This window comes from Astatotilapia calliptera, chromosome 4 (assembly GCF_964374335.1).
Source record: "Astatotilapia calliptera chromosome 4, fAstCal68.1, whole genome shotgun sequence".
Lineage (NCBI taxonomy): Eukaryota > Metazoa > Chordata > Actinopteri > Cichliformes > Cichlidae > Astatotilapia > Astatotilapia calliptera.
In genome coordinates this window covers 13,269,825-13,287,009 of record NC_137425.1, presented here as the reverse complement: position 1 = coordinate 13,287,009, position 17,185 = coordinate 13,269,825, and the positions used below count along the sequence as shown (strand labels likewise).

Genomic DNA, 17,185 nt, shown 5'->3' with positions numbered 1-17,185 from the left:
CATAACATACATATTCTGAGCAGATAAAGTGCAACATAGTTAACAGACTGATGTAAGTAACTCCGAGTTAGGCGTTTTTTCTCTTAAGTTTCTTCATTATCCTGTCGGTAAACCTGTTTATATTTGTTAGCTATTCAACAGTAGCAGGTAGTTACTGTGCTTATTGTGGTTGTAATGATTAAAGTTGTGCCATACAGACAGGTCATAGCTTTTTGTCGAATTAAAGTGACTTACTGGCAGCCATTAGCAAGTGTTTTCTGTATTAACATGGTGAAATAACAGTAAAACTACCTCATTTTAAGCATATAGTATAACAGGGTACAGCATATTTGAGTTATTTTGCAACATGGTATATTAACATACAATAAAATAATGTTCACTTTTACCTTATATATATATATATATGTGTGTGTGTGTGTGTATATATGGGTTATCAGCATGTATTTTCTGTATTAACGTGGTTAAACTAGCAGATTTTTAGCAGTAAAGTAAATCAGTAAAACAAAAAGCAACATTATAATGCTTTTTTTTTAAAAAGTTAAACATTCTAAACTACATTATACTTTAAAACCTACATTATTAGGCATTAATGTTTATAAACATTTTTATTTAACTCAACAGCTTCTCTAAAATTGTAGACTACATGTAGGCTAAACAAACTAGCATATGCTGCTTGATCTTTTTTCTTTCTTTCTGCATTTTATGAACAATCAACACATTGGAAAACCTTTATTTTTTAAAAAGAGAAAAAAAGTTACGTATTGGCGAATCCCAGTCTATGCTAAATTACCAAGTATAAAGAAAAAAACATGAAATTGTCCAAATAGTTTCACTGGTAGCAGCAAATTACCCTAGAACATGAAAAACACTGTGTGTTTAAGTCCTACTTTATGCAAAGAAGTGAAAGAAGGCCAAATGAAAACATAGACATTTTATTAAACACAGAACAGAGTACAAACATGGGAAAAAGAATGTTAACACTCGTGCTTGTGGTCAACATGTAATGTATCAACAAAATAAGAAATCTAATACTGCTGCCAAACATTTGCCTTCAAAAAAATTGACATTCAGTAAATAAAAAAAAACCTTATAAACTTCAACATATGTGGGGAATATAATCTAAACTGGAAAAAAATACAGCGAAGTGGCTAGAAAGCCAAAACCATATTCTATGTTCAGTGCAAACTGTTGACCTAACAGATACTAAACATATCTATATATTTCCACCCTGTTTATTGTTATATAAATAGTATTAAATAAATTGCCAAGCCTCTGAAAGGTTGAATGACATAACACTGGTCTGATACTTCTTTAGGTCCCAGATAAGATGGATGCCTGTATTAGAGAGATGGATATATTTCCCAGAGTCGTCTGTGGACAGAGTTGCTGAGATTGTCTCCATGGTGCATGTTCTCTATGGTAGGAAGAAGTTCAGGACTAGATGAATACTGTAACATAAAAACTAGATAATACTGCTAATTAAAAAAAAGTGTTATACTCTGGCTACATAACACTGTGAAATGGTGGATTTAAGCCATTGAGTCTTTCACATAGACCTGGATATGGAGAACAAACTGGATATGTCCTTGAACTTGGTTGTTTGTGGTGGTTTCAGACAGCAGAACTAGAGATAAAGCGAATCCTCTGGGAGTAAACAAGATCTACAAAATACAACACTAAGTTGACGTTAGTAAAGACGGCCACAACCAACTTGCTATCCCACGGACATTCTCCTCGTGGGCAGTCCTCGGGACGAGTAGTGTTGCCATACTTCCTGTCGAAGCTGAAGATGGGCCAGATCAGCGTAGTACTGAGATAGAGGATCACAGCAAAGAAGGTGTAGATGACCACAAACCGATCAAATGGGAACCGCAGGGCAGAGGTCCTACCAGAAACCGTCAGTACGACCACTATCACAGTGACAGAGAAGCACAGGCTGTACACCACCACACAGTACTGGGTGGCAATGTATTGGTTGTACTCACTGTCATTAGCCAGGGCCCCAAAAATGATGCAGGCCACAAAACCTTGGACCACCTTGAGCAGACCAGACACAGTGGCCATGTATCCAACCACAGCCCCTGGTTTGGCTCGTGTTAAGAACACCTCAGTTGCGTAGGGGAAGCAACAGACTGCAGAGCAGACTGTAACAGCAATTCGGTATATTTGGACTTCCCACTCCTCATCGGGAACCTCTGTCTGGAGGAAGTAAACGGGGTAGACCACAGAGGCAGTGATGTACATGAGTGTTGCCAGCATGGCAAAGGCCACAGTGAAGTTATCCCAGGAAATCGGCATACAAGTGTGGAGCCGGGTAATGTCCAAGGTGAAAACAACCAGTGTGACAGCAAAGCAGAAGCACCACACAAACATACAGAAGATTCCATAATTGGCACTGTAGCCTGCGCTGTGGGACACAAGGGCCATTATGGTGCAGCCAAACAGTAGCTGGAACATTCGGGCTATTCCTAAAGGGGACAGCACAGCTTCTTTGTTGAGGTAATGTCCTCCTTGAGAATCCATGGTGCCTGTTGTCCCTCTAAAGCAGCTGTTGTTGCTGGTGAGATTCTTAATGTCCCGTTGCCCGTGTTGGTGTCCTTGCGGCCTCCTCTGTCTTTTTCGCGCAGACCTCACCCTTTTTTTGGTTTCCTGTTATAGATGGTCCTTAATTACAAATGTCTGTAATTTCTTTCCTGACCTTGCTTTGTAATTACAGCAGTGTGTTTAAGCTCAGGTTACATGCGTACATTGTTATGTAGAAGTTTGTTCAATAGCTTAAAATGAGAAAAGACTTTCAGTCAACTTTGATAATAAGCTATCTTTTTGATAGGTTTCTTTCTTCTTGGTTGCACAAGTTTGTAAAAAGAGTCTAATTTCTGTGCAGAATAATAACAGTTGATTTCTAATGATTTCAAAATGTGTTTCATGTAATAATAATATGATCGAGTCTTACTCAAAAGCTGCAGTGAAATCTTGGTTTTCTCTTGCTTGCCTTGCTTGCTGGCTTCTTTCCTCACTACTTTTTCCAGTTTAGCAAAATATCAAAGTGAAGTAACGTCTTTTCCAATCAGCCCTCTTTGAAAATTGATATCCAAAGATCAATCTTCCAGCAAAATCCCTCAGTGCCAAACAGGTGGACAAATTTGTTGTCCTGTCAGTCAACTTCAACTCCTCATGGACTCAGTCCTTATAAATTCTTCTCTTTTCTCTTTTTCTTCCCTAAACTGTCCACCAGAATCACTCAAACTGTCGGCTATGTCTCTTGCTCTTTGTCTCGCTGCTTTCTGTCTTCTCTTGCCTCTCAGACTTGATCTCCCACTCTTTCTTATTCACGCAAGCACACCCTGCTCCTCCTGTCTCTGTCAGTGTGCACTCGGTGGATTGCTAGGGGTGGTTGTTTAAATGAAAGTTTGTGCCGAGCCCAGAGTTACAGGCCTTGCCAGCGCTATAAATAGGGGGTCTATATTCCACAGAGGGGTGGGAGGCTGCATGTGGCAGGCAGTTTGGGAGTCTTATTTCTAGGGAGCACCCAGAGTGGCTGAGTCAGAGCTCCCACAGTCAGAAACTGGCATTTACACACTGTGTAATGACAGGGAGGAGGGCTAAGACTCCCATTAGAGGCATAAATTACACACAGGTTCAGAGGGATGATTATACACAAGCGATGGCAGATTTGACCTATGCATATGAAAGGGAGGTAGAAATGAAGTGGCAATTACTTAAAATATTTTAACCTTCTTATTTAAGTATCCTCGTTTTTTAAAATTGAAACATTGCAAGGATATTCTTACATAAAATCACTATTAAAACAATTTTAGAAATGTACATGCATGTATATGCATTTCTTTAATTAGAATATTGCAAAAAACAAAAGCAAACTTAAATATTCATAACTGCTTACTGCATACATAACTGCAAACTACTTATAAGTTATTTTCAGTTTCAAGTTCAAAGCAGCATTTTTTCAGCTCTGGAGGAAGTTACTCAAAATTGCCTTAAACACTGCATTTTAAAAATGAATATGTCATTTGGTGTGGAATTTTAAAGAGGCTTTATCTTCTTTGTTTTGCAGTTTGCAGCACTTGCACTGTTAGGGAATGAGCTGTTATACAGGTAATATAGAGAACAGTACTATCTATCCATTTTATCTGCTTATCTAATTCAGGGTGACAGGGGGTCGGGCCTGTTTGCGCTATCATAAGGCAAGAGGGTTACCAATCAATCACAGGGAACAGTAATACTTCTTAGCCCAAAACAAAAAAACCCAAACCCATCTCTGGGTTATCAGCACACATTTCAAATTAAAGTTCTTTACTGGCAGCAATTAATACGGTAAAACTACCAAATTTTTAGCAGTAATGTAAAACAGTAAAACAAAAAGCATCATTATTATGCTTTTTTATCAATAAACTTTCTAAAGTACAGTATTATACTGGTATTTTGCAATAGTGTATATTAATTCCTGTACAATAATGATCATTTTTACCTATCTACTTTAAAACCTACATGTGTTACTGTGTTTGTGAATATATTATTTAACGTATTATTTAATTGTCAAATTTTTCTTCCATTTAGGATGTGAGTTATACAAAGTTTTCTGTTGGTCTTCATTCTGAAAGATCAAAGCGGTACGCCTTTCTAAGTTTGCTAGCTTTAATTACTTCCAGTAGGGTGTGAATTTATTTTTCTCAAAATAAGTTTTTTGTCTGTGATGGACGTGCCATGGGAGGACAAGGTGGAGTTATTCTGAGCAAGGTTTTTATGCTTAAATAATTTGGAGAGAACATTTAGATGCTGATAAGCATGTGTAAAGATAGCTGTGGCTCAGGAGCAAAAGTGAATTAGTGGTTTGATGCCCAGGTTGTCCTGCCCATGAACTGCTGAACTGTAAGTAAGGCTCCAGACTACTCCTGATGTTTAGGCCCTTGCGTGGTAGATACCATCACACTGTGAGTGTATGTGTGAACAAAAGCTAAATTGTGATGTGTGCAGTGCAGGTAGCATAAACACACTGCACTAGGCTCAAATACACAGCAAGATAAGAGCCACATGGTGCAGAGTTTATTATGCAAGGCAGCTTAGTTTTGCATCATTTGCACACCTTTTATTCAATTAGCTTGTAGTACCTTTTGGTCTGCAGAACTTATAATGAAATTTTCTTGTTTATCCACCAGATCACTTCACTCACTCTGAAATATTTCTCTTATTTTAGGTGATAACCACATTTCTTGAAGGTGATCAGTCACTGACTTTAAGTATAGTTTAGTATAGTAATGCCACATCTTCTACACATTAATAATACCATTTTAGTAGACCTTATAGAAGTAATAATCACAAGACTGCAAAAAATATTTATCTTGTAGTATATTATGTTATGTGTCTTTTCTTCTGGTCTGATACAAAGACATGCAGTCAACACAAAGAGAAAAACAGCAATGTATTTACAATTTACAAAGAATCACTTCTCTGTGAAAATAGCACTTATAAATATGATTTACATAACAAAATAAATATGTAAATTACCAATGTAGCTTGAGTTTTTTTTTCCTGTTAAAAAATATGTTACAGAATAAAATTACAATTAGTAATACTTTTCCTTTTCTGGTGTGATGCGAAATAGAGGCCCTTTAAAAACATCATTTATAAAGACATCATTACATACAACATTGTCATTATATTAAAAAGTGATCTCTATGAGATAATAATAAGAAGGGAGTTACAATAGTGAACACTTGATAGAGCCTATACATATACTCAAAAAATACAATACACAATATTCGTCTCCCTTTAAATGTTCATTGCATTGATTTGAGGATTGCTGATCTACTGAGGTGACCTAACATGAGTTTTTGAACTGTCTTGTCATGATGATGCGGCCTGTGCGTAAGAGGTATAGCTTAGATGTGATGGCACTGTGGTTTTTGTATAACTATGTATAGACATTAAACCAGATCCACTTTAGCACCACAGTTAGCATTGTAAAACAACTAAAGGGGACATTCTGACATCTTAAAATATACCAATTTGGTTTAGATGCTATCAAGGGAGTTACAGCTATAGGAACATTGTGTCTTATTGCATTACTTTCATTAGCGGTAATAACACATGGTTTGTGCCTGTTTAGTTCAAACAGGGTAATTCTAACTGACAGTCTTTTGCTATGAGTTTATTAGAGCATCAGTGTCAGTTGTCTTTCTCTGGCTATTGTTTATGCTTTTTTTTTTTTTTAGAGGTAAATATAAAATGTCTCCTTTCTGATTCAGCACTTAGCGCACTTATGATATTTTCCTATATCTGCCTTGATGTCAGTTATTTTTGCAATGAGAGTTCCAATTACAGAAAAATGCTAGGGCCCAATTGCACTGATAACAGTCTTATATTGGCTACTTAACAAAAACAGCATCCCTATGCCACTGTGGCAATGACTAAATTTAAACTATATGGAAGGACAAACATAAAAACAAAACATCAGTGAGCATCCTTAAAACTGGATTACATTCATGATATTTTCTTTTACAAAACAAAATATAATTTAAATGGTGAGTCGCAAAGATTTGTGCCTTGTCATTGTGGTATGTTGCCACAGTACTTGTCACCAGATGGGAGAAAAGGGATTGTGGGACAAGGTCAAAGTCCCTGCACTGACTGAGGTTTGGAGTAAAGTAAACAGGAGGTCAGAGGAAATTCATTATAGGTAGAATGGGTTGTGAAGATGGAGGGGTAGTTGGAGGTATCAGGCTTGGGAGACTGGCCAGAGAGACCAGCCAGCCAACTCTGCTTAGTTTAACGTTGAGATAATGCCTGTGTGTTTGTGTCCTTTTAGCTGCCACTGCTGAGCATGCCCAGTAGCTTGCTGGGGTCCATTCCCTGCTGCTGGGCCATCTTCTGCACATCAAAGCCCATGTGCATGAGGAACTGAATGACATTCATCTCCTGCCCTGTGAACTGATCTCGGATGGTGGGGCAGGTGGGGTTGCAGTGTGGCCACGGGCAGCTGTCAATCAGATGCACAGGACAGCCTTTAGGCGGAGCCTTGTTGTTCCTGTTGTCGTTGAGGCTGCGGTCCCAGCAGTGCAGCGCTCTGGGCAAGGAGGTGCCTTTAACCTGCACATCAATCCAATAGCTAGAACACAACACAAGAGGGCGCTGTCAGCACACAGGTAGAAAATCGTACAGCGGGGAAGAGGCCTTTTGAAAATGAATAATACCCACTTTCTGGTGATAACTTCATGCGATAAACATGCTGGAGCAAACATAGCCCTAAAGAAAAAACAACAGAAAAAAACAGTAATCAGTAAAAGTCTTTGCAATAATTCTTTGTAAATTTTCCACCTGAAATCCAGATGCATGGCCTTACGGGACATCTTTGAGTGTGTTCCTCAGCTCAGTGCCCAGGTTTTGGATGTAGCGCCACTGGCCCTCCTGCACAGGCTGACCTGTCAGCTGAATGTTGTCTACTGTCAACTGAGCCTCATCAAACAGCCACTGGACCACAAAGACAGGGCCTGCTCAGGGAAAATGAAAAATATCAGCCAGACAATGTGAGTATTCGTAGATCACATCACAATGCACATTTACTTGTATCCACATAGATCATAAACCCACTTTTTATAGACGGGAAGACTCTGTATCCAAAAAAGCAGTTCCACTCTTCTCCTTCATGGGCTTGTTTGCACCGTTCTGGTACCATCCCTCCCCAGTACCTAATAGAAACAGACACAGATAGGATATGATGGGCATAGTAGCAACCTGGTGATCTCAGTTTAACGACTAGACTTAATGCTTTTCTTTTTAATAATGCTGGTAGATAAATGCATGAGGTGACACTGAAATATTCCTTAGTTCGGCTGCTTGAGGCTCAGACTGCTTGGGCTCGTGCATGATGTGCTTTTTCACTCCCAGTGCCTTTATATGTGACTAATGGATGTCATCATCTCTTTCCAAGAGATTGTGCTTTGTCGCATGTTTTGTTTGTTCTCCCCAGCCAGCCATAGCAGCCAGCCACATCTAGCAGTGCTTGCTATTATTGTCTTATTGTTGGGACTTCTATCTATAATTTCATAGGAATCTGTATCTTGAGATAAATATTGGTATGAAATAAATAAAACTAAACTGAGAGAAATCCCATACTTGATGCCTCTCTTGATGGTCTCAGTGGGGGCACAGCTGGCAGTGTCCACACAGTCAGTGCAGTGGTACTGCTTATTGTCCAGGAACCAGCCAGAATCAGAAAGGCCTCGCACTTGTATCGCAGTGTGGCCCAGTCCCTCCAGCATCTCTGCCACACGGTCAACATTCAGAAGAACGCCAGTACCTCCCGCACTTCATACAAAAACAATATATATTTTCATCAGTACACATACATCAGTAAGAATGACGTGCAGAAGCTTTCAATATAAAACCCTGGGCAATATTTTTACATGTGAACACACCTGCTTCCTGCTAAGAGGAGGACTTTGGCATTTTCCAGACCTTTTTTCAGCAGGTCCTTCACAACCTCCTGAATAATGAGTGAGCCCATGAAGGCATAACCACCTGTGTACAACAGAGAGACAAACGAACTAAACAACTCTTCTTTCAGGGCAAATACATGTCAAGATTTTGAGACTTTAGTGGTGTCTCTTACTTTGATCTGTTTTGGCTGTAGCACCGCTCCAAACATCACTGGAGCAGTAGGGCACAAACCTACACAACAAACGTAACATTTAAAATGCCACTTGTGATTAAAAATTGGGCATCAACGAGCACAAAAGGCAACTTACACCATGTTGGCGTTCCACCAGTGAGGGTTTTCCTCAGGGAGTGGAGACAGGATCCCTGTGCCTGCAGAGACAGACCGACGTGTATCATTAGCCATTCTGGCTCCCTGAGACACATCCTCTTCTTACTCATCATCATTACCACGTGGATTACAGTTATTACAGTGCAACAAGAGATAGAGGCGTCTCTCTTCCTTTAGTGGTGGGCGCCAGGTAGCCCTACACCGCAGCAACATTATGACCGGGTGTCAGTTTCAATAACACTGTAAATGAGCACAGATGCATCCCATCCTTTTAATTGCTGAGGCATTAAAAGCAGGTATGCTTTTCACCTTGTGGTCAGGAGCCCCGGGTGGAGCAACAGGGGGGCTGATGGAAAGGCTCACCTGTTTTAGTCTGGGGCCACTTGGAGGAGCTCATTAACCTTCTCATTGTCTCATATCGGCTGTCACAGTTTTCCTTGTTGAAGCAGTACCAGCCACCTGCAGGCAGATATACCAATAACAAAAAATAGGAACAATCATGTCACATGTGATTTTTTTGGTATAACTGGACATGAAATGAGAAATGTGTTGAGGTGAATCAGTTTAGTCCAAAATACCAACCTTCTAAAAATATCAACCACCGCCTGCTGCCTCGAGATTCTTTTAGGTAGTACCTACAAGAACCAAAGAATGAAGTGAGCACACGATAATAGGCATGGTTGAGTTTAAACAATATGTGTATATGATTCTAAATTCCTCAAGTTTTGCTTTACGCTGCCTGCATGAACGTCTTGGCCCACAGGTTTGAGACTTTCTTATGGAGAAAGAAATAGACACTGAAAGATAATGTGGCCATTGTTTCTACATCAGTGCTTGCACCCAAGCGTAAAATACACACATCGCATCATCAGTAATACAAACAAGGATGCCACAAACTTGATGCTAATCTCAAAAAGGTGCCACGGATGAAAGCAATGATGCTGTGTGTACACGCTGCACTTCAAACACTGATACAGTGATCGAAAAGGAGATAAACATCATCCTCTACCATATCCTGGTTCCACTGTAGATTCCAGTAGATGGTATTTTTCCATAATAAGCAACATACCATCATCTCTTCACTCTGAACACAATGTCATAAAATGTGGATAAAACCAAGGCTGCCATTCAAAGTAATGGCATGATAGGAAGTAAAACTCTTTTGCTCAGGTGCAGTAGGTGCCAACAAACCTGCATAAGCCCAATTTAACGCCCTTAGAATGCACTTAGACACATGACTCTGAGCTATAGCTGCTCTAAGATTGTAGGAAACCTATCTTGGAATATTGGAGATATGTGCTGTCTGTGGTCAGTCCAGAAGAGGGCAATGCACCCATGGTTTAGGGTGCAGTCCTAACCAAATCATCCTCATCTTTTATTCAACAAAAACACAGAAACACAAGGAAAATTAAATATTTTGGGTGTGTAAAGTAGCTTTTGCTGCAGAAACAAGAGGCTTCTGAATGTGCTTCTGTGATGTTGAAGCGTTTCCCCCCCCCCATTTCACTGAATATCTGCTTTATTTTACCAGTGACTCAACTCAGAAGATTGGCAAACACATTTCAGTGACTTTAAGGCAAACAGACTTGGCTGAAGCTCTGAGCTGCTAACTCAGACACTGAATCACACTTTGGCTGCGCTTAATGTTTTAACTATTATTATTCAGCGATGTAGGCAGCTCACTCTTATTTCCATCAAACATACTGAAGCCAGAATTGACAAGCTGAACAAACAAAGGGGGAGGTGTTGTGTCAATCCACCTATTTAAACAAGTTTCCAACAGATGAAAAACCCACTCACTTCCTAGTAACTTGCTCTAGTAACTTTTTTCCCTTTTACATTACATACTTATGAATATCCGTGTAGCTATAACAATTGATGGATTAGCATCCCAGCTGATAACAGCCACAGTGAATGAAAGGCCTTGTGCCTGTAACTGTTCCCTGCGTGCGCTCGTCCCCACGCTTTACACAGCCAGGAACCGCCGTGTAATGCACAGCTCACTCTGCTCAGTCACATATATCAAAAAATCAGAACGACAACCAAAGTATTCACGACGACACAACATGCTTTACAGCAGTGAATAATGAGTACGCGTGTAGTTGTGTGTAACTTGTGATGCAGCATAATGCGCGGACAGACATGACACATTAAACCGTCTACAGCTATACACCGATCTGTGTCGCTGACCTTTAACCTACAATTTGTCTTCTTGTAACTACACTGAAAAAAGAGTCCGTATGCCTTTTCTATTTTAGAGAAGGAGGGACTATATTTGGCGTTTGCTGTTTTAGCAGCACGATTTATTCCTCTTTAGTAGAGTTGGGGGGGGGGGGGGGGGGGGGGTTCACAATGAATGTTTTTGCTTCACAATATTATTAACAATAAAAACAACTGAAAAAAATCTAATCTAACCTTCTATAAAAAATGTAGTTAAAAATCTACTATATTTTTATGGATATTTTACAGCATCCACCCTGAAAGCCGAACAGGTCAACCATCCGAGTACTCATCAGAGAAAGACGGACAGAGATGGGCGGGGGTCTAAAAAGTAAAATCGAAACTCTGCAGCGCAAAACCTGCATTCTAATTTGAAGCAAAGGAAATGAAGCATAGGCCATGCGGCTCTCCGCAAATTTCACGCTTCACTGACGCAAAGCAGCTGTCTATCTTTTACTCTGACTGAGGCATCAGGACATTGTTTTAATCATTTATTCTCCTTTTATTTGTATATATTCTTTTAATATGTTAAAAAAAAACATTTATATGGTTCTTGATCGAAAATGAAAATAAAATACGCGATTCAGCACTCCAAATACTGAGAAAATCAACGGAGATGCACTTTCTCCTCAGGCCAGATACATGTGGGTTATTTTAATGGCCAGCAGGACGGATGAGTCCTGCTGAAGCACTCTTAAGGCAAAATAACAGCTCCTACTAGCCCAGCTGGCCTCTTTTTGACTTGACAGTAACCTCATACATGTTTATGGTCAGTTGTTACGTACCCCGCAGGACTGCCGTCGTTGCAGGTGACTGATGTGTTCTCCAAAAAGTTCAGCCTCATGTCGTAGTCAAGCTTTTGCGCCGAACAGGGGTAAAGGGACTGCGCAAGGTTCTTCACTTGTGTCATGAAGTTATCCATGTTCTCCTCCACCGCGGTGAAATCCAGAGGGAAGCTCTCGGTGGTATCACCCCGGTCTGCCCGGTAAGTGGGAGGAGGCGGTGAGCGTCGCGGTTGTGGGTTGCGGCCACCCCGAAACCTCCGTGCGCAAAGAGCTCCGGACTGCATCAGTACCAGCAGCAGCACTGAAGAAACCACTCTGATCAGTGTCATCTTTGTGACGTCCTTTCTCCAAATTCTCATTTAAAACAAAAACAAACAAAAAAAACTTGTCAGCTTCCAAAAGAGACAAATTAAATGTCAGGTAAAATCAAAAGTCCTCTGAGACCACTTGTAGCCACCCGCTGAAATAACTGGAAATACTTTCAGGCTTAATTTTGGTTTTCTTTCACGAGTGCGCCTACAACTCTTTCCTCATCTGTCTGGTACAACTCAAGCCCTTCTGGACCAAGCACACAAGCTTGAACGACAACACTGGTGCCATGCGCTTGTTTTTTATTCAAACTTTCCCCCCTTGTGTGACCGTCCAGCCAATCACAGGAGCGGGGCAGGACTCAGGGCATGATCAAGTCTGGCAGACTAACTCCCCCCCCCCCCCCCCCTTTTAATTTATAGAGGGAAAAAAATGTCCATGCGTTGGTTCTTTTGATCCGCAATGTTTTATTTGATGTGGTGGCTTTTATTGGCCTTGAAATGCCCATTTCCCATTCCACCACAAATTTATGAAGTGAGAATATGCATCTTGTTACACACTTGCTTGAAAAAAACAAAACATAAACTGGCAGAGTTGCATCAATATTTAGCCAGGTTATTTTTAAGAGTTTACCTATTATAATTTTTTAAAATTATTTTTCAACACTTTTAAATGTAACTTAAAAGTAAAAGTTGATCATTTTTCACAGAGCACCGTCTGTTATCGCTACTCCACGCCCCACCTGGGAAAGAAAAGTGCAGACCTCTTAAAAAAACAAGAAAAAATAAAAAATCAGTTCCAGTTCTGACGAGTTGAGTTGCTCACGTTTTGCTTTAGGTTTAGAAAAAGGGACTTAGACACCCCCCGCCCGCCCCCCCCCCCAACCCCTCCTTTTTTATCCAGATGGGGCCTCCAAAAGATCAAAGCAACCATCACTCTTTCTCCCCCTCTTTTCACCTCCTCCCTCCCACTTCAGTCTCTTCCAAACTTTCCTGCTCTACTGTATATTTTAAGTCGAGCAGAGCATCCTGATGGGAAGCCAGCTTTTTAACACAGGAATGCCTCGTTACAGTTGAGGTAGGCTTCCCTTGAACAACCTCTCATTTTAAGGACACATTTAAGTTAAAGTGTAGCCCACAGGGCAAAAGGGATCGTTCATCAAAGTGAGACTTCATGATGGTGTTTTGGTGACGTTTGTCGTTTTGACTTGAGCTCATTGGACAGGACATTACAGGGATTTCTAAAGTCAACCGAATATTTTTAACAACACTTACACACACTTTTATATTTATTTTCACAGATAGTATTTTTGTGACGCTACACCACTTTTTGTCATGCCCACAAGAGTTCTGATGTGAACTCTAGCCTTAGATAGCTTATTGATTAGCGCTGTATCAGCTTTGTGGGAGCAGGATTAGGATAAGCCTGTGTTTTTAATACAATCTCCTCATACCAACTCATCACAATTTTCATAACAATCCACGAAGGCAAGAGCTCTGAAATAGAAAACAGAACTCCAAGACTTATTACGACGCATTGCTGAGAGAGGGCTGCAACTGCTTGGAAACTGGCTGGTCAAATTGTGGTCACACTTTAGCCTCCACGTAGCCAAATAGTTCTTTTTTCACATTATAGACTTTGCAATAGATAGTTTCATTTGTGTAACTTGTAAGAAAGTACTCTCTGAACAATTAAATTAAACTGCTGAAATAAAGTTAAAATAAAGTGGACAAGTTAGATGGATCAGGTAGACGTAAAACACAGAACACCATCAGTCTAAAACAGCTTGACATCGTCTCAGAGAGAGCCTCCCGCTCACTGTAGCCCCATGGTTAATCAGCGTGCCGAAAGAATGTCAAACTGTTTTGAGCCAGGTAAGATGGATATGAAGTCACCACCAGGATGGATGGTATTAATTGGGAACTTCAAACAGAGGCTTGTATAGATTAAAACATGTGGTAGGGTCCAGGAGAAGTGGCTCTGTCACAGACTGAGGCCAGTCACTTTGACCCATACTGCCCTGTTTTATCACACGTCATTCTCAAAAATGTAACCCTTAAATCACTCGCAGATGGACGTCGGCCCCTGACACACTCTCTAACGTGAGGAGATGCCCTGGTGGTGAAGCATCGTCTGACTGAAGAAGTGAGAGCTGCAGATGCTCTCGCTTTGAGGGTAGAAATCTGTAAATTCAAAGAGCGAATGTAAAGGCTTTCTCATTTAATTTGAACAAAACAACTCAAGACAAACTTTGAAACACCAGGCAGTCCTGCTACTGTTGGTGCATGGTGGCTTGTTCTCTGCTAAGTACCTTGTTTGAACTCCAAGTATTAAGCTCTTCTGGCTTTCACTTGTAATTCTCTCTCTCCCCTTTTCCTTGCCTCCCATTCTCTTTGCGTAGCATAGACACAAATTTTGAATGGATTAATCCTAGAATTAGGTCATTTGAAAATGACCCAGCTGTTCTGATGGCAGTCCCTCAGAAGTGCCCCCGTAGCCCCCACCCCAACCCCAGGCCTCCTGTGAAAGTCAAAGCTTGTCTTTCATCTCCGATCAGTTGCATGTGCCCTCACAGATCCACAGGTTTTACTGCTTAAGTCTGGGCTGGCAGCATTGATCATGTGACCATTGCCTGCCTAGTGTTTATACACATCATAGCCCCGTCTGTCTACACAGCCTGCCAGTTCTGCTCACACATTCCCGTCGTCCATCTCGCCTTGCCGGGTAGTTTTGATTCGCACATGCTGTTGTCGAGGATCCATCCGCGATCATCAAATCCCGCTAGTTGGAACTGTTAGGTCAGGTTACATCAAAGAGATCAGGAGGGATCAGCCTTTTGAAAGGGACATGCTCTGGCTCACATCATCAGAAACAGGTGGAGGTCCTCATCAGGAGAACAAAGGAGAGATCGCCATCTATAAAACTTTTATATTTCGTAGAAGAGTTTCTTTAAATTCCCACACACAACCTACACAGCACCAGTATAAAACACATGATGGCAGGTCGGGCATTGTGGGACTGAACCAAAGTACTAAATTCCACCAAGGTCACAACAGCAAATCTTATGTCTTAGTGCTATTAAGCCACAAAGTGTTTATGTGCAGAAATCTGCTAATAAAAGATGACAGAAGGAGAACTAGAAATTTGTTCATGTGTTACGAATTAGCTGAAAAGCTGACAGACCCTTCAGCAGATCTGTATATATTGTAGTAATGACTCTTAATTTTTCATCCTGCCAGTAATATAACACCAGATATGGAAATTTCCTTTAGGTGCTTGTCATTGAGGAGACATGCACTTAAAAAGAAGACTAATATTGGATGTTTTTTAATGCAAATATATAGATTTCACGACAACTTCACTTATAAGTTGATATGACTGTAACGCTAGAGGGCTTTGACGTTGCGCCCCTGCGAAAACGCTTTCAGCCTCGGCTTCTGTTCTGTGTCACCTTGAGGCAAACCTCCGGAAGCAGGCCCCCTTAATTTCATGTTGAAGCTATTGTTTAAAACCCAAAACAAACATGTACAGAGGTTTTTTGGGTGTTAACACACCGTGGAGTTCCTTTCATGTACCCTCACCACATGTTCCTGATATTACCCAGACAATCGGTAAACAACCTTGATCTCGACTTAAGTCAAGAGGTGCCATCTAAGATGTGAATGTAAATGGGGAGTAAGAGAGTAAGAGAGGCAGGAGACATCTGTCGAGCAGGCTCTCATTTTGTAAGAGGAGGCGGTCTATTGGTTACAGATGATGCCCTGTTTGATAAAAATGAACTCTTTCAAGATAGGACAGCTTGCGTTTGGGGTCTCTCTGGCACTGAGGGGTAATCAAATAGTTCAACTGACAGGTCAGCTGCTTGTTATTCATCTTTCATCTGAGTGACAGTCACAAAGTAGCTGCTGTTGCCTCTATACATTTCTGTCACGTCATTCGTACTAAGCAAGATGGATGTTTGCGTTTGTCAGGGCGGGTGCACATGCGTGTTTCACGTCTCGGCGTCTGCATGTGTGTAGGAATGTGTGCTGGAGGATGACTGAGGTGGACCAGGTTGTGTCGGAGGCACCGGTGCGCGAGCGTGCGGCCTTCCTCCTGGAGTTTTCCACTCATGCCTCGTGCCTGAATCACCCTTTTCAATGCCCTCTACCTGGTAGTGACGGAGGAGGGAACACAGACCAATTACCATTCGAGACCTGCTATTATTATCATCAGAGAGGCGGCAGCCCTCCTGCCCCTGCGCCTATTCTCCTCTCGAGCGAGACAGAAGGAGAATCAGTCCCTTTAGTCTCGGAAATGTTTATTTATGCCACAGTTGTGCCAAAGGACATGGAAAAGCCCTTATTACAGGTCATGACAGTAAAGCCACAACACATTATTCACTTTCCGTCCCTTAACCTGGTATTCTCTATGGGGAAATTCTTTTGAAGTCCACACCCTGTTGTAAAACATGGTCGTTATTCAGTTATGTGAGAGCTGCATTTGTAGCTGGTTTTTTTTTAAGATGCAGACTTTAAAGCAGCCGGGCAGGAAGACTTGAGAATCCCCATAATTATTTGTTTAATCTTGGTTTTATGAAGAATTAAACATATCAAAGAGAAAGAGCTGTTGACATGCAACATAAATCTGATTTGTGAAAAACCGGTAATGCCAGTTTGGAGGGCATTGATTAAAAAAAAGTCTTAAGGGTAATTTTGGACCAGATTTTCGTGTCTGAGACAATCAGCCCATCTTCTGACTACACAATCCACTGAACCACTGGGACACCATTTGCACATGATACGTGGCTCATTATTTCCGACACTCTTTTAACACCAAGCAGCCGTTTTCTTTTATCCTCTCGCCACGAAGATGAGGCTACTGTAATCAAAGAAGACAATGATCAGTGCCAGCCTCTTGGCCTGGACTGGTACCTGCTTTGATGTCATATTTCGGTGTAAAGCGGGTTGCGGCCGATGCCAAAGAGCACCCCTAGTCGCCAACTGTCTGACAAGCTGCCTTTCATCAGAATGACATCACTCTGTTACTTGATTACTTTCCATGGACTCTTCCAGGCCTGGGAATGTTCTCCCGGGAATCTGAAATCATC

At 41.1% G+C, this 17,185-nt stretch overlaps 2 protein-coding genes across 2 annotated transcripts; both read right to left on the bottom strand.

The window, feature by feature from the left end:
* Nucleotides 1-916: 916 nt before the first annotated feature.
* On the bottom strand, nt 917-3,407 carry myadml2 (myeloid associated differentiation marker like 2). Its single transcript, XM_026164902.2, has one exon. It carries the CDS (start codon nt 2,521-2,523, stop codon nt 1,612-1,614), a length of 912 nt encoding a protein of 303 aa, XP_026020687.1. The 5' UTR covers nt 2,524-3,407; the 3' UTR covers nt 917-1,611.
* Nucleotides 3,408-5,347: 1,940 nt separating this feature from the next.
* Nucleotides 5,348-12,381, bottom strand: notum1a (notum, palmitoleoyl-protein carboxylesterase a). The gene is made up of 11 exons (XM_080300883.1): nt 11,788-12,381; nt 9,365-9,417; nt 9,146-9,241; nt 8,763-8,823; nt 8,627-8,685; nt 8,433-8,535; nt 8,131-8,322; nt 7,606-7,703; nt 7,358-7,505; nt 7,213-7,260; nt 5,348-7,123 (listed from the first exon to the last, which is right to left on the bottom strand). Exons 1-11 carry the CDS (start codon nt 12,144-12,146, stop codon nt 6,820-6,822), a joined length of 1,521 nt encoding a protein of 506 aa, XP_080157009.1. The 5' UTR covers nt 12,147-12,381; the 3' UTR covers nt 5,348-6,819.
* Between the last annotated feature and the right edge of the window lie 4,804 nt (nt 12,382-17,185).

What these genes read in the sequence shown, in the direction of transcription:
- myadml2 (XM_026164902.2), bottom strand. Translation starts at nt 2,523, where the DNA reads ATGGATTCTCAAGGAGGACATTACCTCAACAAAGAAGCTGTGCTGTCC.
- notum1a (XM_080300883.1), bottom strand. Translation starts at nt 12,146, where the DNA reads ATGAGAATTTGGAGAAAGGACGTCACAAAGATGACACTGATCAGAGTG. An exon ending in CTCCTCTTAGCAGGAAGCAG is followed by an intron (nt 8,323 to 8,432) that starts GTGTGTTCACAT and finishes TTTTGTATGAAG; the next exon opens with TGCGGGAGGTACTGGCGTTC. An exon ending in CATGAAGTTATCACCAGAAA is followed by an intron (nt 7,124 to 7,212) that starts GTGGGTATTATT and finishes GTTGTGTTCTAG; the next exon opens with CTATTGGATTGATGTGCAGG.